The following is a 25,086-nucleotide window of genomic DNA, read 5'->3' on the forward strand; positions in this document are numbered from 1 at the left end:
TATAATTTAATATTAACAAAAATTATGTGGTTATTACACACATACACACAAATATACGAATTTATTATTTTCTTTTACTTAAAAAAATAAATGCAAACATAAATTTTCGATAGACTTAAAAATTAAAATATTCGATAACAATTTTTGAAAAAGCTATACCAAAGCTAATTCACAAGGAACAAATAGACAGTAGTCAATTCCTATACTGATCAGACGAGAGCTTATTTCTTCAACTTGTTAGATACTCAATATTGAACAGAAGAAACCTCTCTTCATTCGACCTTCTACTAGCTACTGAGAAAATCGCTAGCCAACTCCTCTCTTCCTCTCTTCGTCTCTCTCTCTCTCTCTCTCTCTCTCTCTCTCTCTCTCTCTTGGCAAATCGTTTTTCTCGATCGCTTCGTAGGCCGTTGGTAGTATTCTCTTCTTCTCTTCGTATTCCTCAGCCGTACGAGGATCTACCACCATTTACGTAGGCGCTAGCAACTTCCGTTTCTGCTTCACTTTCAACCGTGAAAGACGAGCCTGACATTGACGTACGATAAGCGAGAGGTTAAAGAACCCCGTACGCCTATTTTCTTTCTTTTCTTTTACATTTCGTATTTTGTTACTCTGAAAAGCTTCCTTCGGAATAAAAGAAATGAAATAAAATATAGAGAGAGAAAATGTCAACAAAGAGAATGTTTAACACGAGTAATTTATTTTAAAATCAACATCTGACAAGTTGATTATCATCGTCAATCAATTTATCGATTTTAATTAAAAACTTTATATATATATATATATATATATATATATATAAAAGAAAAAGAAAAATCAATATGTGATATACAATGTACTGTAATGTAATGATAAATCGATTTTACTTAAATAATAAAAATCATGAGAAAATTGAGATACGATAAAAAACGAATCGATTTATCGATTTTAATTAAAAATTAGAAATTATCGAAAAATCAATATGTAATACATAATGAATCTAATCTATCGATTTTACTGAAATAACGAAAATCATAAGAAAATTAAGATATGATAAAAAAACTTATTTTATTTTTATAAATTACAATTTATTGATTTTACTCAAAAACAAAGAATTAGCGAATAATCATGATTTGTTAAGAAAAGAAAAAAGAAACAAATAATATATATATATATATGACAATAACTTTTTCCATATATACACTCTCTTAAAATATAATTAAACGTATTCGAATAAATCAATTCATTTATTTATTTCTAAGTACTTCTTAACACGTTAAAAATTATTTAGATCACTCTCTCTTTCTCTTTATACACAAACACACACATGTTTCTTGTAGTTATCATCGAGATTTCTAAAAGAAGCGACCGACGTGATGTTTCAAACAAAGCAAAGCAAAACGAAAGGAAACGAAACGAAACGAAACGAAACGAAACGAAACTAAAAAGAAAAAATTGTCTTATCCTTTCTAGATAAGCGACATTTGCATTGTACACATAGTTATATACAACTACATAGACTTATAACAACGTTTCTCGTTGATAGCAAGTATGTATATAACAATGGCGCCGATAACGTCACTCGTTACCTTTCTCGAGGTCTTGTGTCTTTTAAATGCGTCTCAAACTAGTATATCGAAAAAAAAAAAAAGAAAATGAAGACGAACTTGATCTGTCGAATATCGCCAGGAGGCCTTTAAATGAAAGATACTCTCATGAGAAATTGAGACGTTGAATTTGTGCACGAAATCGTTGAATTATTCAGCAATCGAAAAAGGATCTTTCGCTATTACTGGAATCTTCGAAGATCTTCGAAAGATCTCACCGATCATTTTCTTCATAAATCGAACGATGTTTTATTCATAAAATTCGATTATATTCCTATTTTTCTACGTACTCGTCCTTAATAAAAATTATCATAATTAATTTCTACACTTTTTTTTTCCCCTGTAAAATACGCATCTCTTTCCTTTCAAAAACTCGTCTTATTACTCGATGAAAAAATTAAATTCTCGATTATATTTATTTATATGCTTTTTCTCTCTCTCTCTCTTTTTTTTTTATCTTAGTTAATATAATTTTTAACTATTCTTATAGTTCTCATGTTTACATGTTCATCTTTGTAAAATTATGAGAATTGATTTCTACGTTTTCTTTTCGGAGAGCGCATTTGTTTCTTTTCAAAAAAATAAAAAGAAAAGAAGAGAAAAAAAAAAGAGAGAACGCATTCTCAATTATTACCAAGAAAATTAAATTTCTTTTTTTTTTACGCATCGTAATTCATTTTCTTACTCTTACGAATGAAATTCTCATAAAATTATGTTTACCTATACTACTTCCTTTCCTTTCGAGAATCGTGATGTTGCTATCTCGAAGATCGTCGATGCACGCAAGACTAACCGTAACGTTGATATAATTTTCCGCATGGTTCTTGTGTCTGTCAAGTTTACCCATGAAAAATTACAAAAATTGATTTCTCCCCTTCCACCCTCTTCTATTTCTTTAATATTTTATTTATCGAGATTAAGTTCGCCAATAAAATATTACGAAAATTGATTTTCTCCTGTATTTCTTTAACATTTTATTTTCTAAACAATGCGCTTCTTCTTTCTTTTTAGAAAAAAAAAAAGAGAAAGAGAGAGAAAGAGAGAGAGAGAGAGAAAAGAAACGAAAGAAAGAGAGAAAAAATTCGTTTAATTATTTTCAGGAAAATTAGATCTTTACTTTTCTCTTCTCGTTCTGTGTAAATGAAATTTCTCGTTGATTACGTTACCATTACTGTTTACTTATCCTTTTGAGAATCGTGAATCGTTTTATAGGGTTTGTTTTAAAATAGATACGTAGTATATACTTGTAGCTTTCTTTCTTCGGACAACACGATGAAAGGGGAGGCTCGGGGCCGTGTGAAGGAGGCACCATACTTTCCGTGGCTTCGACCTAGCGAAACTAGCACACACCGGGTGTGCACGAGTAACGTAAATACGATAGAAGTCCGTTCATTCGTTCGTTTGTTCTCTCGCTTATTTAACGATAGCAATGTTGAACACATAAATAACTACGTTGATCGTGACATAGATTAAACGATAAGTTTCGGGATATAACGATCGTCGCATATACATAACTGAATAAATAAATAAATAAATAAATAAATGATCAATATATACGATATAATAATATAAAAGAAAATTATTTCGTAAAGAAACAAAAATAAGATAGTATGTTAATAATTAATTAAAATGTGTATATAGTATCTATATAAATATAATATGTACTATATATATGTATATATAATAGTCTAATATGTATATATATATGTGTGTGTATGTGCGTAATATAATTGTAACATAAATATAATAATGTAATATGTATATATATAAGAATTTAGTATATATAAATATAACGTAATATATATATAAATAATAATGTAATATGTATATAAATATAATAATGTAAAGTACATATATATATATATAAAATAATATATTACGTAAAAATATATAATACTTACAAAACGAGGATACCAGAGGAATCGTGTGTTACAACGATGAAAGACGAAACGATACTGATCGTCCTTTCAAAATTCGCTGAAAGACACTTTAACGCGATCTGGTACGTGTTGGTACACAAAATGTATTATACACATAGAGTACGTAAAAGTAACACGCGAACACGCTATGTATATACATATATATCTAACTACAATATATAGATCGCAATGAGCTCTTGTATTCTATTAGTTCATAGATTCGAACGTGCGAGAATTTTGTAAGGTCGGAAGTTTAAAGGTCACTGGGTCGATCGTCGAGAACGTTGCGATTTACTGGACTTTAACGCTCTTGGATTAACCGTGTAATAAAAATTTAACCGACATACATATGTTAAATATATTCGATTATTTTCTCGAAGCAACATTCTTCAAAGAAATTAGAAATTCTTTCTTTCTATCTTTTTCTTTCTTTCCTTCTTTCTTTCTTTCTTTCTTTCTTTCTTTTTTTCCTTATTATAAGAGATACGAAGAGAAATGAGAGCGGAACGACGAGCCGAACGTCTTCCAGACATACGACTCTCGTTTTCTTTCTCGTTCTTGGCGATTCTTAGCGTCACGTGATCGGTGTTTTTGATTACTGGTATCTGTGTTTATTTACACGTGCATATTTACAGGTATGTATGTGTGTATGTCCGTGTACGCGCGAAAACGATGAATAACTGGAGAGAACTAAGAGGAACTTTCGCGTGGCCTTGAAAGAAAATTATCAAGTCAAAGATGGTAAAAATGATTTTAGAGTTGATACGAGAATAAGCAAAGAAGAAAATCTTTTAGAAAACAATCATGATCTTTGCGTGAGAAAGAACGGTGTCCTGTAAAAAGAAACGAGAGAGAAAGAGAGAAAGAGAGAGAGAGAAACTAGTTAGAAACTTGATTATATACAAAATCATCAACTTTTCAAAGTGTTTCCATCGCGTACGTAGATCTCTCGTTAGATCGAGATAAATGATAATGATTATATATATATATATATATATATATATATATATAAAATACTTTATATATTGTATAAACGAAAGTGTGAAGAATGTGAATACGTCGTTGATGCTCTTGTGAGAAAAAAGACCGAAAATCTGGCTTCTATGTTCAGAAAAAAAAAAGAGAGAGAGAAAGACAGAGAAAGATGGAGAAGATGCGAAATGGAATCACCGGAAGGGGAAGTCGGATCGAAAGTTCTGGAAAGTCAGGACGATCGAGATAACGATATACCATGAAGCACGTTAAAGGCGAAACTAACGTCTGGGAAAAATCATTATTAGCTTCATTGTTCGATGATTCGCGATGGTTCCTTTGTAATTCCGTCGATTTAAATATCGTTCGAAAAATACATGCACGCGCACGTACACACATACACACACACACACACACACACACACACGCACAGAAAGAAAGAGAAAGATACACGGGAAAAGATACAAAGATAAAAACAAAAAAAAAGAGAAAGGAAGAAAGAAAAAAAACCTGACATCGATCGTGAAATTGTTTGATCAAGTCATTGGGACGATAAAAAAAAAAAAAAGATATTTAAATATAAATGTAAAGAAATATATTTAAATGAGATAGACGAGAGAGATCGGAGAGATGGGAAATAGAATTATGACGGTGACATCAAATTACAAGGGACTACGTTAGATTCAATTAGAACTAGTCTATTTGAGAAAATGATCTCGATATCTCGATTGGAATTATATCTTAGATAGATCGTTCCGTTTATTCGTCGCTAGATCGATCGTAATTTCGTTGGATCATTGACTCGTTGATGATTTTACTAGTTAATTCTTTCTTTCTTTTCTTTTTTTTTTTTCTTTAATTTCTTCTGTTCTTTTTTCAACTTACAAATCAAACACGTGTCTTATTTTTATCGTTCACAGGAAATATCAGGTATCTACAAAAAAAATTATATAAAATATAATTATTATAAAAATAATTATATTTATTACGATCGTACAAATTTACATAATAAATTGATTATTTCTGATGTCAAATGATATTACGGAAAATGTTTCGGCACGAATAATATCAAATATAATATTCTGCATTGAATAATATTTTGACAATGTTTTTTTTTTTTTTTTGAAAGTTTTCGATATAAATAATCGTAAGATATCGAGTTTTTTTAAGATGTTTCGTTTTTCAGACGATCGAATTTATTATATGTTGTCAAAATTGCGTTTTAAAGATACAGAAAGGAAGTTAAGGGTGGTCTGTTCGTGCTTTGAAAATAATGCAAATCAAGTGGATTCTCGCAGCAGGTTCTGCAAAGCATCCGGTTTATTTTTTTTTTTTTACACAACGTGGTGGGTCGCTTATTAAAACGCGTGCACTCGACTAATTCTCTTTCTCTCTATCTCTCTTTCTTTTTCACTCGTTCTCTTAGTACGTTTCTCTTTCGACAACGACAGCTAGAATTAAGCTAATACGCGAGAGTGTAAAACCATTTAACTACTTTGCAATAGGAACGGTACGTTGAACCGCAGGTGCGAGCTTTGCGGATAGACGATAATTAGTTCGACCTGCAATTAGTCGATGAACTGCGGTAAGGTATAATATCTTCGCGAATTCGCGAGAAAGAAATCGTCGGAGATGTGATAGATCGATCGATCGATCGATATATATATATATATATATATATATATATATATATATATATATGTACGTCCAAATAAATCCTAAAACCACGATCCTAATTTTATGTTGAGATCAATCTTAAAATAAAAAAAATATACGGGGAGTATCTAGATTATATATTTTTATCATTTTCTTTTTCTTTTTATAAAATCTCTTTATCTTTTTTCAAATGATCAGATTCGTTATATTTTATATCAAGAAATTATCTCTTTCTTTAAAATGGAATATCTTGCGGGATTTTTAAGCGACCTCGCGTAAGTATAAAATGGGACCTCGCGATGTATAAAAAAGAGAAATAGTATATTTACTTTCAAAATTTGTGAAAAAAATTGTCGGACATGCAAACGGTGTCCCTGAAATCTCGACGACTTTGCGAACACGATAGTTAACGATGAGAGGTACTCGGCTACGTGCCAATGAATGATACGAAAGAATTCTACTTAGTTTTAAACTTCTGAAAGATAATATACCTACTTAACTGTATGTGTGTATCTATATATATTATATATATATATATATATATATATATATATATATTATTTAAGGATAAAAATCTTTAAACGTAGGTCGAATTAGCTTTCGTCGAGAGACTTTCATTATCGATTAGGCACGTCCGCGTGATTTTCAGCTGAGCTACATAAAGGTTTACCATAACGTGTTAAAGCTTGTTTCATGTGAAAGGTCAAACAGGTTAAAACGAGACGATGAATGTTCGTTCTAAATTTTCCTACGATAACGATAATATTCATGTACTTTTATTTTAATATACATGAATAATAATATGAAGGAAATGGATGAAGCTAGAAGAATATTTTGTGTGTAAGAAAACAAAAATGTATATAAAGAATGAAATCGATAATTTATCTTGAATATAACGCCATATTGGTTCAAACAAAACATTACATATTGTAAAATATTCGTATTATAGATATTTCATTACAAACCTATTAAAGTTTAATGACTTTCTTTTCTTTTCAATCTTTTTTTGTTCTTTTTTTTTTTTTTTATACGTCTCATTAGAAATAATTTTCTATTATAGACCTTTAGATAATGAGTAACATTTAATTTTCCATTGGTCATTTTTAAACGATCAGAAATAAAATGGAAAGAGCAATTAATTAAATGTTTAATTACGTATTAAATGCGTATAATTACATTAAATACATAAAAACACTAATTACATCCTATCGTATTTAAAAAGTATGAATAACTAATTATTCTTGACCACCCTGTATAAAACGCTAAACCTTTTTAAATCATTTTACGATCCCTTGATCATTTTAAAACGATAAAAAGCAAAAAAAAAAAAAAAAAGAAACAAAAAAGGAAAAGAAAATAAAAACAAAAAAAAAAAGAACAGCTGTTAATTAAATGCTTAAATATATTAAATACATAAAAACATTAATTACATCCCATTACATCTGAGAAGTAGGAATATCTAATTATCCTTTGAAACACCCTATATCATAAAGTCAAACATTTTTAGATCGTTTCACGATTCATTCATCATTTTTAAACGATTAAGAGTAGAAAAAGGGCTGAGAAAAAAGTGAGTAAAGTGAAAAAAAAAGAAAAAAGAAAAAAAGAAGTAAAGTCGAGGCGAGATGAAAAGGTAGGAATTAAAAGGGGTGATGTAAAGAGAGGTGAGAACAGGGGATGGGGGTGGAGACACCCTAACTAGTTGACTCATCTCGCATAAAACGTACTAGATACGATGCTATCACGTTGATGTATACTACGAACGCATTTTCATCTTTCACAGATACACACACACACACACACACACACATCTGTTTATTTCGCTTCGACTACACGCGCACGAATCTTTGAGATCTTCGAATCTTTGAATCGAGATCGGCGAATCGACGATTTAACCGTTGCTTCGATGATGTACCTATGTATTTACATGTAATACATAGATATTACACATAGATATATGTGTGTGTGTGTGTTGTACATAAGTACTTACCTACCTACTTATATGTATTATACTTGCTGCGAGGCGGATCTCCCTATATGCTTAGAGGGACTGTACGCTCGAGACACAGAATCTTTTGGTCCATTCACCTCTCTCTTGACCCGATTTCCGGACTCTCAACAGCGTTATTATCGTCGCGCGCATACTTTATTGCATTTCGGACGACATACGATTGCGAATTGTCTAACTTTCCGGAATTTAATCAAAATGATTTGACATGTATATTCGTACGATTTGATATGTAATTAATTAGACGTATTAATAATGCGTCATTTCAAACGATAATACCAACATATTTAATTTGTTTTCATTTTAATAATTATTATTATAACAGTGAACTTATGTAGATATGTAGAATCTATTACGAAAGATATTTCATTGATTCTACGAAACTAAACATTCCGATTTAATTTCATTAATTTGATACATATATTAAAAATAATCCAATTTTAATACGTAGGGATTGATTCTAGGGAAGAATAAAAAAAGAAAAAATAATTAAAAAAAAAAAAAAAAATAGTGTTAAAGCACGATGAATAATAAGTGTTAACTTAATTATTTGAAAGAATACATGATAAAAATAATTTTCATTTTAATTGATTTATTTATTTTTTCTTTTTAATAATTTGTCTTGCATGAATATAAAAGTGTGATCAATTAAATATAAATATAAAATTGTAATCAATCCGTAAATTTCGAGTGGTATCGATACATATTCATTTTATATTCGCTTTATGTAATTAGTATTCCCCCCCCCCCCTAAAAGAACACGAAGGAATGAACAAATACATTTGCATGCTCGAACTTCGTTTATCTAGTAAAATTAATATATCAATATAATTGACGTTTAAGAGGGTGGAGAAAAGTAAGATGTCAAATGAGATGAAATCAAAAGAAACCAACTCGAACTTTCACGTAAGTCGATAAATCATTTAATGCTGGAGTTGGGCGAAACATTGATCTGATTAATGATTGGTAATTATGATTAATGTATTATCATACTATTGATCATTGTTATTTAATAATTTGTAATCAATGATTAATGAATAAGAGAAATAATCAAAATCATGCAATCAAAGGTCATGAACGATTTAATAATCATTAATCATTCGAATGATCACACTTTTGATTATATACCGAATCAATAATTTATTTGTAATAACAATATTGAAAAATATCAATACGATGTTTTCTTTTTCTTTCTTTTTCCTTTTTCATTCAGAAAATAATAAAACATTCTTCATAGATTTTAAATGAGGACACTCTGCAAAATTTCTATGACATACTCATCTAATGTACGAGTCGCGCATTATCTCGTGACTATGTATTTTATTTATCTAATTCTATTAACATTTTTTCAATGTCATCTACTTCAGTTTAATCTTCAATTGCAGCTAAGGCACTTGATGTACAGTGACTAAGTAACACCTCCATGTTGTCGTTCAAGTATTTTCTTTTTGTATACCGAAGTAAGTACTTACTTAGTTACTTACGTATGAGATTATTATTAGCTCGTACAATAGGTTGTTGATTTTTAAATTATCTCGCGAGATGGTTGTTGATAATCAAAGTGCAAGTATTTTATAATATAATCGTGTACGATGGATTAGAAAAAAATGTTAGAACTTTTTTGGATCGTAGAATACGAAATTTTTCCAAGTATACGATATATATAATTTAATGATTTTCCAATAAAAAAAAAAAAAAAAAAGAAAAGAAAAATATGTATATCGTAAAATTACTATAACTTTGTCAGAAAATATTTCATCGATCATTAGGAGTATGTTTAATCCTTAACAAATAGTATAGTGATAATGACTGTAAGATATAATTATAATAACGATTGTAACATCGTATTAATTTTCATTCGTGATATCGTACTATAGATATTACCAAAAAAAATATGGCAATTACTTTCGTTTCGATATTGCATTATATCAGTTTCATTACAACTTTGCTTAACATAATATTAGAAATATTATAATAACGATTTTAAATATCTGCTTACGTTAGAAATATCTTAGAAATTGTGACGAAAGAGAAAAAAAATGGAAAAAATTACCGGTATTATCGTAATTTGATTTCTATAAAATACAGGTACAAAGATACAGTCTATCAGAAAAATAATAAATTTATTAATATTAATTTTTAATAATTTCTATAATATCAATATCTTTCTTCCCTTTTTCTAATCGATAAAAGTTCCCGATTAAAATTCCTACGTTTACATGAAATAGTCGATTACAGAAATGATTACGAAACGATTGATCACCGTTCAGCTTTGAATAAAAAATAATAAATTTATCGATAGTAACCGAGCTCACGCGAAAGTTGCTCTCATACAGCAAATTTACTTTTGCCGTTGCAAAATCGAGAACAATAGATAAGTGTAATTTTGCAATAAGACACGGGACAGAATTGCAAGGTGATCCAATCATCGTTGTCGTCGAAGGACACCGAACGATCGTTGATCCCGGTCTCGTTGAATATAAACGAAAACGTTCGTTCCACTCTCTCGTTGTCACGATAAAACCGGAATAATCTCTTCATCGTACTTTCGCCATACTTCCATTGAAGTCACGGTGAGAAGAAAAAAGAAAAGAAAAAGGAAGACGAGGAAGAAGAAAAAGAAGATGAAGAAGGAGATGAAAAAGAAAAAGATGAAGAAACTGAAGAAGAAAAACATGAAGAAAATGAAGAAGATGAAGAAGAAAAAGATGAAGAAGAAGATAAAGATGAAGAAGAAGAAGAAGAAGAAGAAGAAGAAGAGAAGACAAAAGAAGAAGAGACGAGAAGTACGGCTCTTTTGTCGAAACACCGTAGGTGCTTATCCGTGACCAATAGAAGAAACGTGAGTACCTCTCCTTCTCTTCTTTTTTATCGATACTTTTTTTCGTTCTCGATTTTTATATTTTTGCAGAAATTTTTAAAAAAAGTTTAACTTTTCAATGAGAAAACATGGAATTAAACTGGTGATAACGTTCACGCGATGAATTTCTTCTATTTTAGAAAATTTTTCTATCGATATAAAAAATTAGAACGATTTGAAGAATTAAGAAAAGTTTAGACATATTCGTCGATTGACATTTATTTTATTTAGACGTTTAATAGATTTAACGTATAGTCAAGAATATAATTAATTATTATACGTATAATAATATTTCTAATTTTATGTTATATTTATTGTATTATATTTCTTACTTTATATATTTATCGCATTATATTTATTATATTTAATATAATATAATATTTTAAATTTCACTCTAAAGGAAAGAAATAAACTCGTGATGATAATTTATTATTTAAGTTCGAACGGTACTTTTTTTATGTAATTGAAAGGTCTCTCTTACGTAGTCGATATTAAAAGTTAAGAAGAGTTTAAATATATACGTTCATTAAAATATATTTTATTTAAACAGTTAACAAAAATAACGTGCAAGTTCACGAAACATATCTTTTATTCATTTTCTAATTATAATATATTGATATCATCTAGCTTCACGGGTAAATTTAATTTTTCAATTCCGAAAAGAGGGAAGGAGAAACTCGTGACGACAATTTATTATTTAAGTTCAAGCGTTACTTTATCTTTTTCTTTCCTCCCCCCTTTTTTTTTATGTACTCGAAGTTGAAAATTAAATTTCACGTGAACTTTAAATTAAATCTCTTTCTTTTTTTGTTTGTTTAATTAAAAAATGTTGAAGTAATTAACTCGTGAAAATTTATTATTTAAACTGAAGTTATGTGTTTGTTTGCGAAAATCTGTTACGGTTAAGAAGATATGAAACATTTATCGTTGAATATCTATTTTATTTAAAATATATCACGAACATAACGTATAAATTATGTCTTAATATTTTTCCTACATTGATTTATGCAAAAGTTTCTCGATCGATTTATCGCTTTCCCATGAATACAACAGGTCGGCCTTTAAAAGTCAGTAGATTCGTAAAGCGAAAGCGTCGACCCGTTCGAAAGAGGGTTAATAATTAAGTACTCGAAAAATCGTTACGGTCGAGGTAATTATCTGTGAAAGATATACGGCAAGGTTGCAGAACTCACAGTGCACCTTTACTTCTTATACATTTCAACGTATATATGCCTGGATAAATCTTACACTGTAATTACGGTCATAATTCAAAGATCAATAATTAAAACTATTGATTCGCTTAACGCAAATAAAGCATTCTATTTTTGTATTGTTAAAGTTATTATACTAGAGATTATTCGATGTACATATTTTAAATTTGTATATATTGTAGCTTAGTTAATAATATTCAACATGTAAAACAAACAAAGAATAATAATAATAATAAAATAATAAAAAAAAAATAGAAAAGAAAATATCTTATTTATTTAGCTAGAAAATAATGTAAATTCTAACATTACTGATTGATCAATTCAATATATAATATATGTATATATATATATATAAATATATAAATACTTGTGCAAATATATCCAAGCATACATAATTATCGACGTACATATCTATCCATGCATATGCAATATATCCACAAAGATACCTATATCTATAATATTTCAAACGGTGAAATTAGAAGGTAGACACAAATTAGATAAACACGGCGTTAAACACCGTTAAAACGAATTTTCTTTTTTAACGTTACCAGAGTTGAACGTAACGATTAGAGTTGGTTATAAAAGTGGGCCAAGTGGGATCGAAAGTCGATAAATCTATATATACTATATATATATATATATATATATATATATATATATATATATATATGGGTCGATTATATGCGACCTAAGAGAGAAAATAGAGAGAATAGACTCACCCGGCAGGATAGGCGACCAACTCGCTCGTAGCGTCGCAATCCAGAGCTGCATTGCTTGATACGGTTACACCCAACACTCGTTCAAGCTTTATCTGAAACAAATCGAAATTGACGGGTCACAAACGTGCTGCTTGCGTGCTCGAACGTATCCGGTTTCGATGAGAGGAACAACGCGACTAACCAGCCAAGATCATCTAAAGGAGACACAAAAAAGACAGAGAAAGAAAGAGAAACAGAGAAAGAGAGAACCGAGAGAGGGAGAGTGACAAAGAGAACTAGTAAGAAAGAGACAGAGAGCAACTTTATATTCTCATCCAGAATATTTTTCCTCGAATCAATGTTGTTGCTGTTGCTGCTAACATTGACCTTGCTCTTATCGAGGGTAGAACCAGTTGCGCGGGAGAAACCCGGTTTGTTTACCTTTTGCAACCTTCTCTCTAACATTCACCTTTTTCTTTCTTATAAGTTCGTACATGTGCACGTGTCGCTATGTGTATATTTGTGTACGTGTTTTTCTGTGTATATATGTCTCTGTGTGTGTATATCTGTATATGAGTCTTCTTTTTATATGTATGTGTGTACGTGTATTTCAGAGAAAGTATACTTCAAATCGATCGATAATCTTTGTGAAAAGCATTTTTATATTTAAATAGAAATAATAAAGCGGCTAATGAAACTTAATGAACTTTAGATTCTTCCTTCTTCGAAAGGCCGAGATAAAGATTTATTAATTTACAGGATTCAATTGGAATTTGTGTCGGCTATTTTATATATAAGGCCGTGATTCAACGATCCATTCGAAAAATTACGAAGCGTGTAAAGTCGAACAAAGTGATTACGCCTCGCAAACGCCTTCCACGGGAAAGTATTCGTGAAACAATGAATGTTCGTGCTAATGAAAATGCGAGCATGCGTCTTGATTTTTATTCAGAGAGGGAGAGGGAGAGGGAGAGGGAGAGGGAGAGAGAGAGAGGATAGTAATATGTAAATTTTCTTCTCTTTTCTTTTTTCGATCGAATTTTTTTTTTAAGCCAAAATTACCGCCCCCTTTCTTTTCCAATCTTGATCGATCTTAATTTGTATCTCGTTCGTTGAGAATTAAAAATCGATTAATAAAAGAAATTATAAGATATATATATATATATATATATATATATATATATATATATATAAAATTGTGTATCTTAATCTATGCTCAATTATATAAATTATGTATATATATTATATAATGTATTATATATATATATATACACATTATTATATCATATGTTATTATTTGTTATATGAATGTAATCGTATAATAATACGATATATGTTGGTATTAATAGATAAAGTTAATAAATGATAAAATTGATATTAATAAAAGAAAAGAATATATATATATATATACTCATACACATATTCATTCATACATATATGAACAACAATTCTCATCGAAATGTTTTCATATTTCCTAGTTCAAAAGAAAGGATATACGTTATCGATTTCTACGAAGTGGCCATTTACTTTAGATGCATAAATCACGTCGAAGGAAATTCTCTGGCTCGCTCGATCGCTTTTATATGCGTTTTCGATCGGATCGAGACCGCCATTTATGGTACGTGAAAGGATGGAAACCGGCCTTTTTTTTTCTCTTCTTCGTCTTCTTCTTCTTCTTTTTCTTTCTAGTATGTTCGAGTACCTACTACTAGTAATACCGAAGAAGGAATCATCGTGCTGCATGGTCGCAGCAACGTCATCGAGGTGAACTCTCTTCGCGGAAAGAAGAGAAAGATGCGAGATGAGAAAACGTATATTGCTGCTTTCTAAAACTCGATCGACACGATATATATAGCTATGTACTTACATACCATATATGTATGGTAGTACTTATCTATGTTTGTAGACATATTATAGAACGAGAGAACGCACTTACTTAGTTGCTCGCTCGCTTACTTACTTCATCCATATTAATATTTTTCTAATATTGATCTTGAATCATTGCATACGTTTTTGTTTTCTTTTTTCTTTTATTGTTATTTCTCTTTCTATTTTATTACATTTTATTTTATTTTATTTTTTACTTAAACGTCCAAGTACAGAACGTTTCTTTCTCTCTCTCTCTCTCTCTCTTTTTTTTTTAATTTTCTCCTCTTTCAAATAAAATCGACACGCACTGTCAATAAAAATAAATATAATACAAACTCTGGCGTTATCGACAAAATCAACTAATGGGTATAATAAAACTTGTAATAATTATTTTTACGATCTTTACCACGAACGAATCTAATCGATTTCAATCGATACGTTTATATTCTATTTGTTTTATTATTCTTGCGATATGGATTGAACAAAATTAATAAAAAATCATTTGAATCTTTATCTCGGATATTGATGGCTTTTATCATTGTCATTTATTTTTCGTGATAAAAAGAAATAAAATAATAATAATAATAATAATAATAACGATAAAAAGGAGAAACAAGACTGGTTTTAGTTCCGTCGATTTTTCTTATGTCATCAAGACGAAGAAAAATATGAACGTCACCGGAAGTAACGCGTTTTGTTCGAACGTTGTCGTGACGAATCGAGATCGAGGCGTAGGTCGAGAAAACTTTAAAGCGAACAAGACTAGTATTATAGTAGTCATATTTCGAACGATCAAACGATCGATCGATCGGACACATTGATTCGTTAGATGAATCGAGAGGCACTGTAGTTCGTTGATCGAACGAATATCTTAATTGGATAGGTCAAACGCTAGTTGATTGCAATGGTAATTAGGAAATGCTATGATGTCATTTGGTCCGATGATCGATCACATCCCTATAATTAATATTTTCATGGACGATCGATCACGAGGTGTCTTCTCTTATTTTTTTCATTTTTATTTTTCTATACAAATATATTTTTCTTTTTTATCGTTTTTATCTTTTTATTAGACAAACCTGACAAATCATTTTTCAAACAAAAGCCACTTGTCGATCATTGATATAAATCGATTGAAATCATATTTACATATGATAAAATAAAATAAAATAAAATAAAATAAAATAAAATAAAATAAAATATATAACGAAGAAACAATCAAATTTGAAATTTATTATCACTTCATTAATTAATATACGATCAGAACGAGATTAAATTCTAGATTTACAATTGAAAATATAACACATTTAAAATTCTAAGATCTAATTTAACGTAGTTATTGTTTCATCCTATATTGATTAAAAATATCTTTCATCTCGTTTTTTTCAAACATAGTTTCCTCTTTCTCTCTCTTTCTCTCTCCGTGCTTAATGATATACGAAGATCTTTTCTAGGAACTTGCTAAGCTCGTAACATTCGAGCTAAGTCTCATTTATTTTGATAAATCAAAGAAAGTTTGCATACGTAAGTAATTACCACCTATGTGTTCGATGTTAATCCAACTCACGTTAAAAGACTAACATTGGCCATTACTACTAGCTACATATACAAACGTTCTACTTAGGACACGAATAAACCTCTAGCTAGCACGATTGGATAGATACAAGAGAAAGAGAAAAAGAGAGAGAGAGAGAGAGAGAGAGAGAGAGAGAGAGAGAGAGAGAGAGAGAGAAAGAGAGAGAGATATCTGACCGTAGAAGCGAAAGAGCTTCGCCATTCGCGGCTTAATGACCGTCCGTACTGTCATTACCGACTGTAATGAGGTCTATAGCCCTCTAAATAAATCCTCCTTCCTCTCTTCCTCTCTTTCCTCCTCCTCCTTCAAAACCATGTACAAAGAGTTCACGTTGAAAATTCTTTTCTCTTTCTATCTATCTATCTATCTATATATTTCTCTCTCTCTTTTTTTATTGAAATCATCTCTCTATCTTTCTCTCTCTCTCCTTTTATTGAGATCATCATCGTCTCTTTCTCTCTCTTTCTCACAAGTTCACGTCGAATTTGATCGTCGGCCGTCCATCAACGAGTAAACACATAAAATCGTTTCGTAACGATCAAACGACGAAGTAGACATTACGAAACGTTACATACGATGACCGTAGATGCACAAAGATATCCGTGGCACGCGCATTCGTGCCCACATATATACATAATATACACATACGTACATGTATATATGTATATGTATGTATGTACATATGTACACATACCATACCGATCAACGTTCTCACGTGTATAAAACGTTTATACTATATACGTAGGTGTACCTGAAATGCGATCGATCTATATCTCTCTGTCTGTCTATCTCTCTGTCTCTATCTTTCTCTTTTTATGATCCCATGGAGAACATCGATTGGATTATTTCGAAATCGACCGGAAATTCTTCTTAGAAAAACAGAAAAGTATCTTTCGTGTTTGAATATACGCATTCGTTATCATAAATAAATATTTATCGCAATTAATCAAATCAATAAATACGATATTTTATAATCGAAATTTCATATATATGAATAATAAAATTTTATTGTGCGTGTGTGGGTGAGTAATTATCTAATTATTTATTTCCAATCGTTATAAAACGGTTAAGTTAGAAATTGGTAAGACTATATTTATATATAAAGGTGTTCTATTCCAAGTATTTTCGATTTAAAGGAAAAAAAAAAAAAAAAGAAAGAAAAGAAAAAGAAAAGAAAAAGAAAGGAAGGAAGGAAGAAAAAAGCATGATTATTTTAAGAAAATAACGCTTATAGAAAATTATTATATGCTATCCAAATATATGTTATTATACATAAGGCATATCTATCGTTATAGATAATGATAGGGAAGAAATAATTAGAGAGTTAGTGAAATGATTAACGAGGTACTACACTGTAAAATGACGTCGTTCAAAGGGTTAAATTGGTAGTCAAATTTAGGAAAAAACAAGAATAACATGAAACCGGTCGATACATTTTTAGCGATGATGCACCAGCTAGCTTGTCGTCCTTGCATACGAACTGCCAATGTTTCTTTTTTTTTCTTTCTGGTTTTTTCACATTAAATCGTCTACGCATTTACTTCCCTCTACCTGCTGACGATAAAAAAAAAAAGAGAGAGAGAGAGAGAGAGAGAGACACAGAAAAACAGGAGGAGAGAAGGAGATAGAAAGAACAAGAAAGAGTGAGAGAAAGAGAGAGAAATTATTCTCCAACACAGCGCTACACCCGTTCCATCATAATGATCTATAACTTGTCGGAATACGGATGCATTACGAGGATGCATACATCATCCTTCGTTTCATTCTCGTTTCTTGTTTCTTAAGAACAACATGCTTATGCTAAGTCCAAGTCAACCCCTTTAAAAGGGTGCTTTAACACGAGATTTATCGATCATCCGAAATTATATATATTATTATTATGTGTGTATGTGTATCTCGATATTTGGTAAAGTCATGTAACAAGATGTATGAATATATGATATATATATATATATATATATATATATATATATTACTATTATTATCGATATTGAAATTCAAAAAATTCGATTGACAATTATTGAAATTTCAAATGAAGAATATTAAAAAAATTTGAATCAAGGATATTATATACCTACATATTTAAGTATTAAGATATTTTTAGCGATGATATAACTCCGTACTGGTGAAAATAATAATACTAACAAAATGTATACTATATACGTTTATTAATATTCGATTTCAATCGATATTGAAAATTCCAAAAAGATTCAATTGGCAATTATTACAAATTCGAAATAAGGATATTTTAATTTAATTATACTATAGATATTTCCAATATGATTATCAATATTGAAATTTTGTAGATTCGATAGATAGTCATTAAAAGTTCGATGTTTTATAAACTTTTCAGAAAAAGAAAAGAAAAAAGAAACCCGATAATCTTCGATATTGTCTGAAAAGTTTATTGAATTTAATCGATCTTTATTAAAAACTTCAAAAGTAAGAAAGACTATATATATATATATATATCTGACATAATTGAAATTATATCTTCGACAGTATCCAACAAATTTTTAGACACGTCTTATATCTACAATTAAATTTTGACGAAATACAATTAGATAAATAAAATAAAATAAAATAAAATAAAATAAAATAAAATAAAATAAAATAAAATAAAATAAAGCAATAATAATAATAAAAGAAAATAAGATAATAATATTTTCTTTTTACGACGTACCAATAAAACACTTATCATTGCAAAACAAAGAGAATTCAGAGCACATACACACACACACACACACAATAGTTTACACACACATCTACACAGAGAGACATATATCATGGAAAGTAAACGTCAATTTAAAAGTGTCATGAAACTGTTTATATGCTTCATACCACGCTCATTGACCGAGATAATTAAACTCGAGAAATAAGAGAAGAACAAGATGAAGGCTGATTGGTCGGTTTAACCAGTTGATATAAAATCAAATGGAATACACACGTACATATATGCAACACACGTGCATGCGTATAGTTTCTTTTTCTTTTTGTGTTATAGCTCGTATCAAGGAGCGGAGAGAAGACGACGTTCTTTTACTGTATGCGTGGGCATCAACCAAATATGGAAATCCATAATTCCGATCTTTCCATCCGGGCCACCTCCATTCACGCGAAAACGCATTGACTTGTCGCGCGTAAACAATAACGGTATGTGCGTGGGGTGGGGTGGTGGGTTATTGGTGGTAGTAATGGTTAATGGTGATGGTGGTAATGGTGGTGATGGTGTTGGTAGGGATAAGACCAATCAACGGTCCAACCTGATCGATTTACGATGCTTCGAGAAGCTGAAAAGCCTCTTGCTTGGGCGTTAACAAGAGAAAGAGAAAGAGAGACAGACAGACAGACAGACAGACAGACAGACAGACAGACAGACAGACAGACAGACAGATAGACAGATAGACAGAGAGAGAGAGAGAGAGAGAGAGAGAGAGAGAGAGAGAGAGAGAAAGAGATAAATATATATTTCCACGCTAAATCGTTCAGCACAAGTAGCAAGTTCCGACGTGTGATAACGTAAATGATCGGTACTACCGTAAAACTTAACTACGATTAAAAATATGTGCCTGTTATTTTCTTTTTTTTTTTCTTGGAACGTTATTAAGCGTCTCTTTTTATTGACCAAGCTTGTTGAGGCAATTATCGATAAATAAACGTGTATAAGAAAATATTCAAGAAATCGTGAAGCTTATCACAAGTAAACGTTGTCATCAATTATTGGCTAATCCTTTGATGCAACGATTCTTTTTTTTTTGTTTCTATTTCTTTTTAATTTCTTGGAAATTTTTACGCTAGAAATATATTATACGTTCAGCTATTATTAAATAATAGAGTAGAGATCAAATAAAAAAATTATATTGATATCACGATTGAATTGCGTTAAACGTTGATATATCGTAATTTTGCATTCACGTGTATTTAAGGATTGCATTGTATATAAATAATAGATATTGTTCGATACAAAACAAAACGAAAATCGAGAGATCGATTAATGCAGTTTCTCAGATAAATTTTCTACAAAACGAACTGTATACATTCATCCATCCATGTATACATCTATGCATACATGCATACATAAATATCAAACAAACTCTAAAAAAAAAAAAAAATAGAGACTATCGATTAAAAGATAATAACAGAATCAATCTGAAAAATCCATCAGCAATAACAATTAACTTTGGAATAAAGTTTCTACGAAATAAAACACACCCCTACAAGCATCCATTTATCCATCAAATCGTACGTGCATAAATTTATACGTGACAATAAAACAAATTCTTAGAACGATAATAACCGTCGATTAAAAGATGACAATAGATACAATCTTAAACGTTAATTCCCATGATGAGAACGAGTCCGATCGAAACGTTGAAGCCATGACTTTAATGAGAGGAAAATAACTATGAGTACAACGCGATATATGCGTGTGCGTATACGTATACGTAATATACGCATACGTGTTGTACATGTACGTAGCTCGGTCGTGAGGACTTTGAAACTCGCGAGGAAGATGAGAATCATCACCGAGTATTGCTGGTAGCAATAATAATGACACGAATAGGGGGAATACAACAGAACAGAACAGCATCAGCATCAGCATCAGCATCAGCATCAGCATCAGCATCAGCCATAGCAGCAGCAGGAGCTGCAGCATTGGCAAAGGTGGTTATACAGCTTACATCCAACGTGTACAGGTGACGTAACGCGTAACCGATGGTAGACAAGGTCTTTCTCGCATAATACACGTCGCCTTACGTAATGAGTTCGTCCGCTTGAATGAGAAAGAAAGAGATAGATGGAAAGAGAGAGAAAGAGAGAGAAAATGAGAAGATAAAAGGTAAACGTGCATACGTAGAATCGTGCAAATAACATCAGAGATTCCTTCAAGGTTGTCGTCACCAAGACGCGAACGAACGTTAAAGGCAATAAATATTTATCGATTCACCGTAAGATCAATCGAGGGTGACCCTGACACGCAAGGTCGCTAAACCGATCAACCCGGCAGTGGCTTCTCCTCACTCATTTATTCCCTTAGAATAACTTATTTACTTATTTTGCAATAGGATAAACATAATCGTTAGAAAGTATAATATGTATAATTCGATCGTTCAATCGTATATTAATGTATTAATGGGAATCTTATGTGTATCGGAAATTTATGAGATCCAAATCGAATATCATATTTTCGTTGATCTTGTAAATCTTTAATGTTGTATTAAAAAATGAAGGTTCTTGTTTACAATTTCTTTTTTTTTTTCTTTTCTTTTTTGAATTATGAGAGATTTAATTCAGTTGCATCTTGAGATTACGTAGATTACAAGAAGTTAATTATCTTGAGAAACTTTTGTAACAATTTTTTGTCATAATTAAAAAAAAAAAAAAAAAAAAAATAAAGAAAAAGAGAGAGAGAGAGAGAGAGAGAGAGAGAAAAGTAAAACTTATTATAGTATAACTTTTATACCAGTGTTAATTAACTACACGATATAATAATTTCAAGTAAAACACAAAAATTCGAGTTAACGAAGACTAATCCTCGGATATGAACGAAGATTTTATTTTATAACGAAAACCGTGATAAATAAGACTTGAAAAATCCTTTTTTACGTGATATTCCAATAACGCGATGCTAACAATATTAATATTAATCTACTATTACTTAATATTGAATAATTAATTATACATAATTAAATAATTAATTTAATATTATTAAATATAACATTCAAGTATAAATAATTATTTCTTTGTTAAGAAATAAAATAAGATAATTACAAAAATTAGAAAATGTTACAAAAAAAAAAAAAAGAAAAGAAAAAAAAAGAAAAGAAAGGACAAAAGAAAATAATAAATTATATTAAAAATCGTTTCATTTATACGTCACCGTTATATTCCTTTTCCTTTTAAATATAATAATCTTACTATAAGTAATAATAATTAAACGACCGTTTAATGCGACTCGTGAAAAATTTTAATAAGATAAAAAAGGACATTCACCACATTCTCTTTTACAACCCCCATCATATCCCTGTCTACACCGTTTGTTTATCGCTAGTTTCTGATCGCGTATATATACGCACGCATGTATTAGTTTGGTTAGACATGAGAATCGATTTAACACAGTCTCTATTATGTGTTTCCTATGGGTATCCCTTTTCCATGTGACGACCATAGGAAACAAAGCCACGCCCTGTTGTTACGTTCGTGTATATATTCTATCCCGTTGGTCTGTCGTGTTTCCCTTCTGCCACGTGCAAATAACACACGACGAATGCGTTAGGAATGTGTTAGAACGAAGGTGCAGCCCTAGGGAGACCTTTCTCTCCGGTCAAATTAATTACGAAAGTCGTGAGATTGATCGCGTTTCGCTTTTTTCTTTTTTCTCTCTCTCTCTCTCTCTCTTTATCTGTTCCTTTTTCGTTATTTCCTTCTTTGTTCCTCTTATCTCCTTATTATCTATCGATCGAAAGATTGTTAAAGAGAGATCGTTAAAAAGTGACCTTTGTTTTATTTCTTCTTTTTTTTCTGTTTTGTAATTAATATTCTTTTTAATTTATTTTCTTAATTCTTTCCATTTTTTTTTCTCTTGTCCAGGAATAAGAATTAGATGCGAGATTTATAGGTATTGTTTATAGCGTACTATATATTAAAATTGATTTTTACTTTGACTTTTTTAAAACGTCTATAAATCATTTTTCGTTCTTCGATATATATATATATATATATATATATATATATATATGTGTGTGTATAATTTATATAATATGTGAGATTTGTAATATTATTTATACCGATGTAGTATTAGTTATATTACACTTTAGTAAAGTAACATTTAAATGTAAGTAAAATTTACAGTAAAGTTTACATTTAAATGTAAAACTAATTTTTATCTCGTTCTTTTTAACTCGTCTACAAATTATTTTTCATTCGTATACACACACCAAGAACAATTTCTACTTGAACATAAAAGAAAAAGAAAAGGAAACAAAAAAAAAATCGAAATAACAAGTGGCAATTAAAATTATGACGAAAAAAGAGCGAAATAAAATTTTACAAATGCACAGATGTACGCAGTGTATTCAAAGTTACATAAAGTTGTAGACAGTTAATATAAAAAGAACTTTCCTTTTTAGCCAATAAAAAGATATAGATAAAAAGAAATAAATAAGATATTTATAAACGTGATTTCAGATTTTCTTTACTTCTTTTGAACTATAACAAAATTGATTTGCCACGATATTTTTACGATATCTCGAGGAAAGGAACGAAACAGGTATCGTTCTTCTTTTTATGATAAATCCCGAGCAAGAGATCTGGAACGGTAGTGATTTATACCAGGTACGGTCTTTATAAGGTATGATAATCTTGTTTGTTATGAAGACAGTCTAAGTACATATCCTGTATACATACAAGCATCGAAACGAGCGTTGATGAAAACGTTTACTATAAAAAAATAAAAAATAAAAAAATAGAAAATAAAAATAGAAAATAAAAATAAAATAAAATAAAAATACGATCGACGCAATTATTTCACAAGAGACATTCATTTCCTTTTAACAAACGATTAATCTCAATTTTAACATTTCGATTTATCCTAAAAAAAAAAAAAAAAAAACAAAAAATATTTTTCGACATCGTGTATCAAGAAACATTCGAAACGATTGAACTAAACGTTATAAAATTAGTATTAAAGGTAGCATATAAAATGCATTAAAGAGGAATAATAAAATTTAGAATAATAGATTTACAAAAGAAATAGAAAATCTTTGTTAACAAGTGCTTTGGTCAATCGATGCGTAGAACTATGCCAACACGTGCTATATATAAATATACATATATATATATATATTTTTTATTTAACGAATTAATCGATGATAATAAAGAAGAATAAAAGGGAAATTGAAAGAATTCCTTTGCACGTATGCTGATGACGTATAATATATAGTAATACGTACGTAAGTATATTTTAAACTCGTGAGAAATAACGTACGTCAAAAGCAACGCACATTGAACGAGTTTAACAGGTTGGAATAAACGGTGAACAACAGTTTCGCGTCAGTAGGTTAGTCAAAGATAGTGATATCTCGAGTAGAGTTGTTGCTCGTTTCATGGTATATATAAACGGTGGTGTAAGTACATATAAACGGTGAGCAAAGAACGAACTGCAAATAATAAATCTGAAGGATCATTGACTAAAAATATTTAATGATTATGACGACGACTACGATAGCGAGGACAATGATAATTACGATGATATTTATAATCAAAGAAGGTGATTCACTATTTTTTATATAATTTTTCATTTTTTTTTTTTTTTTTTGAGATAACGAAGTAAAACATTTCTTCATGTATATAACATACATATATAAACTCTGTGTGTGTGTATATATGCATGATATATAAGAAGTATATATAATATACATAATAAATATATATAATATATTATGTACAATATATATAGAATATAGATAAGAAAACAATAGGTTTGCTTAGCGAACAAGAAACGCTTAACTGCGGATGCGTTTATTAGACCGAACGCATATGTTCGCCGTAGGGGCAACCTAACTTGAAACCGGTTCATGCTTATCACCTGCAGCAAATAATTAGAGCCAGGGTAACCGCTTGTTTATTAGCTTATTGCTCGGTAATAATTAATTGTGGCTCCATTAGGACTTTGAGTTCCTCCAGGTACTCTCTTTCTCTCTTTTTCTTTTATCTTCTTTTTCTATTATCG

The 25,086-nt window shown here is 30.1% G+C and overlaps 1 protein-coding gene across 9 annotated transcripts in view; it reads right to left on the bottom strand.

Moving 5' to 3' along the window:
* LOC122630575 (mitogen-activated protein kinase-binding protein 1) overlaps window positions 1–25,086 on the bottom strand; it is a 117,679-nt gene that overhangs the window by 30,932 nt on the left and 61,661 nt on the right. For all 9 annotated transcript variants that reach the window (XM_043815189.1, XM_043815190.1, XM_043815191.1 and 6 more), the window contains one exon: window positions 12,932–13,023. In XM_043815189.1, the coding sequence (XP_043671124.1) occupies window positions 12,932–13,023 (92 nt within the window). The remainder of the gene's footprint in view (window positions 1–12,931; window positions 13,024–25,086) is intronic.

The sequence above is a fragment of the Vespula pensylvanica genome, chromosome 7 (genome assembly GCF_014466175.1).
Source record: "Vespula pensylvanica isolate Volc-1 chromosome 7, ASM1446617v1, whole genome shotgun sequence".
In the NCBI taxonomy this organism is placed as follows: Eukaryota; Metazoa; Arthropoda; class Insecta; order Hymenoptera; family Vespidae; genus Vespula; species Vespula pensylvanica.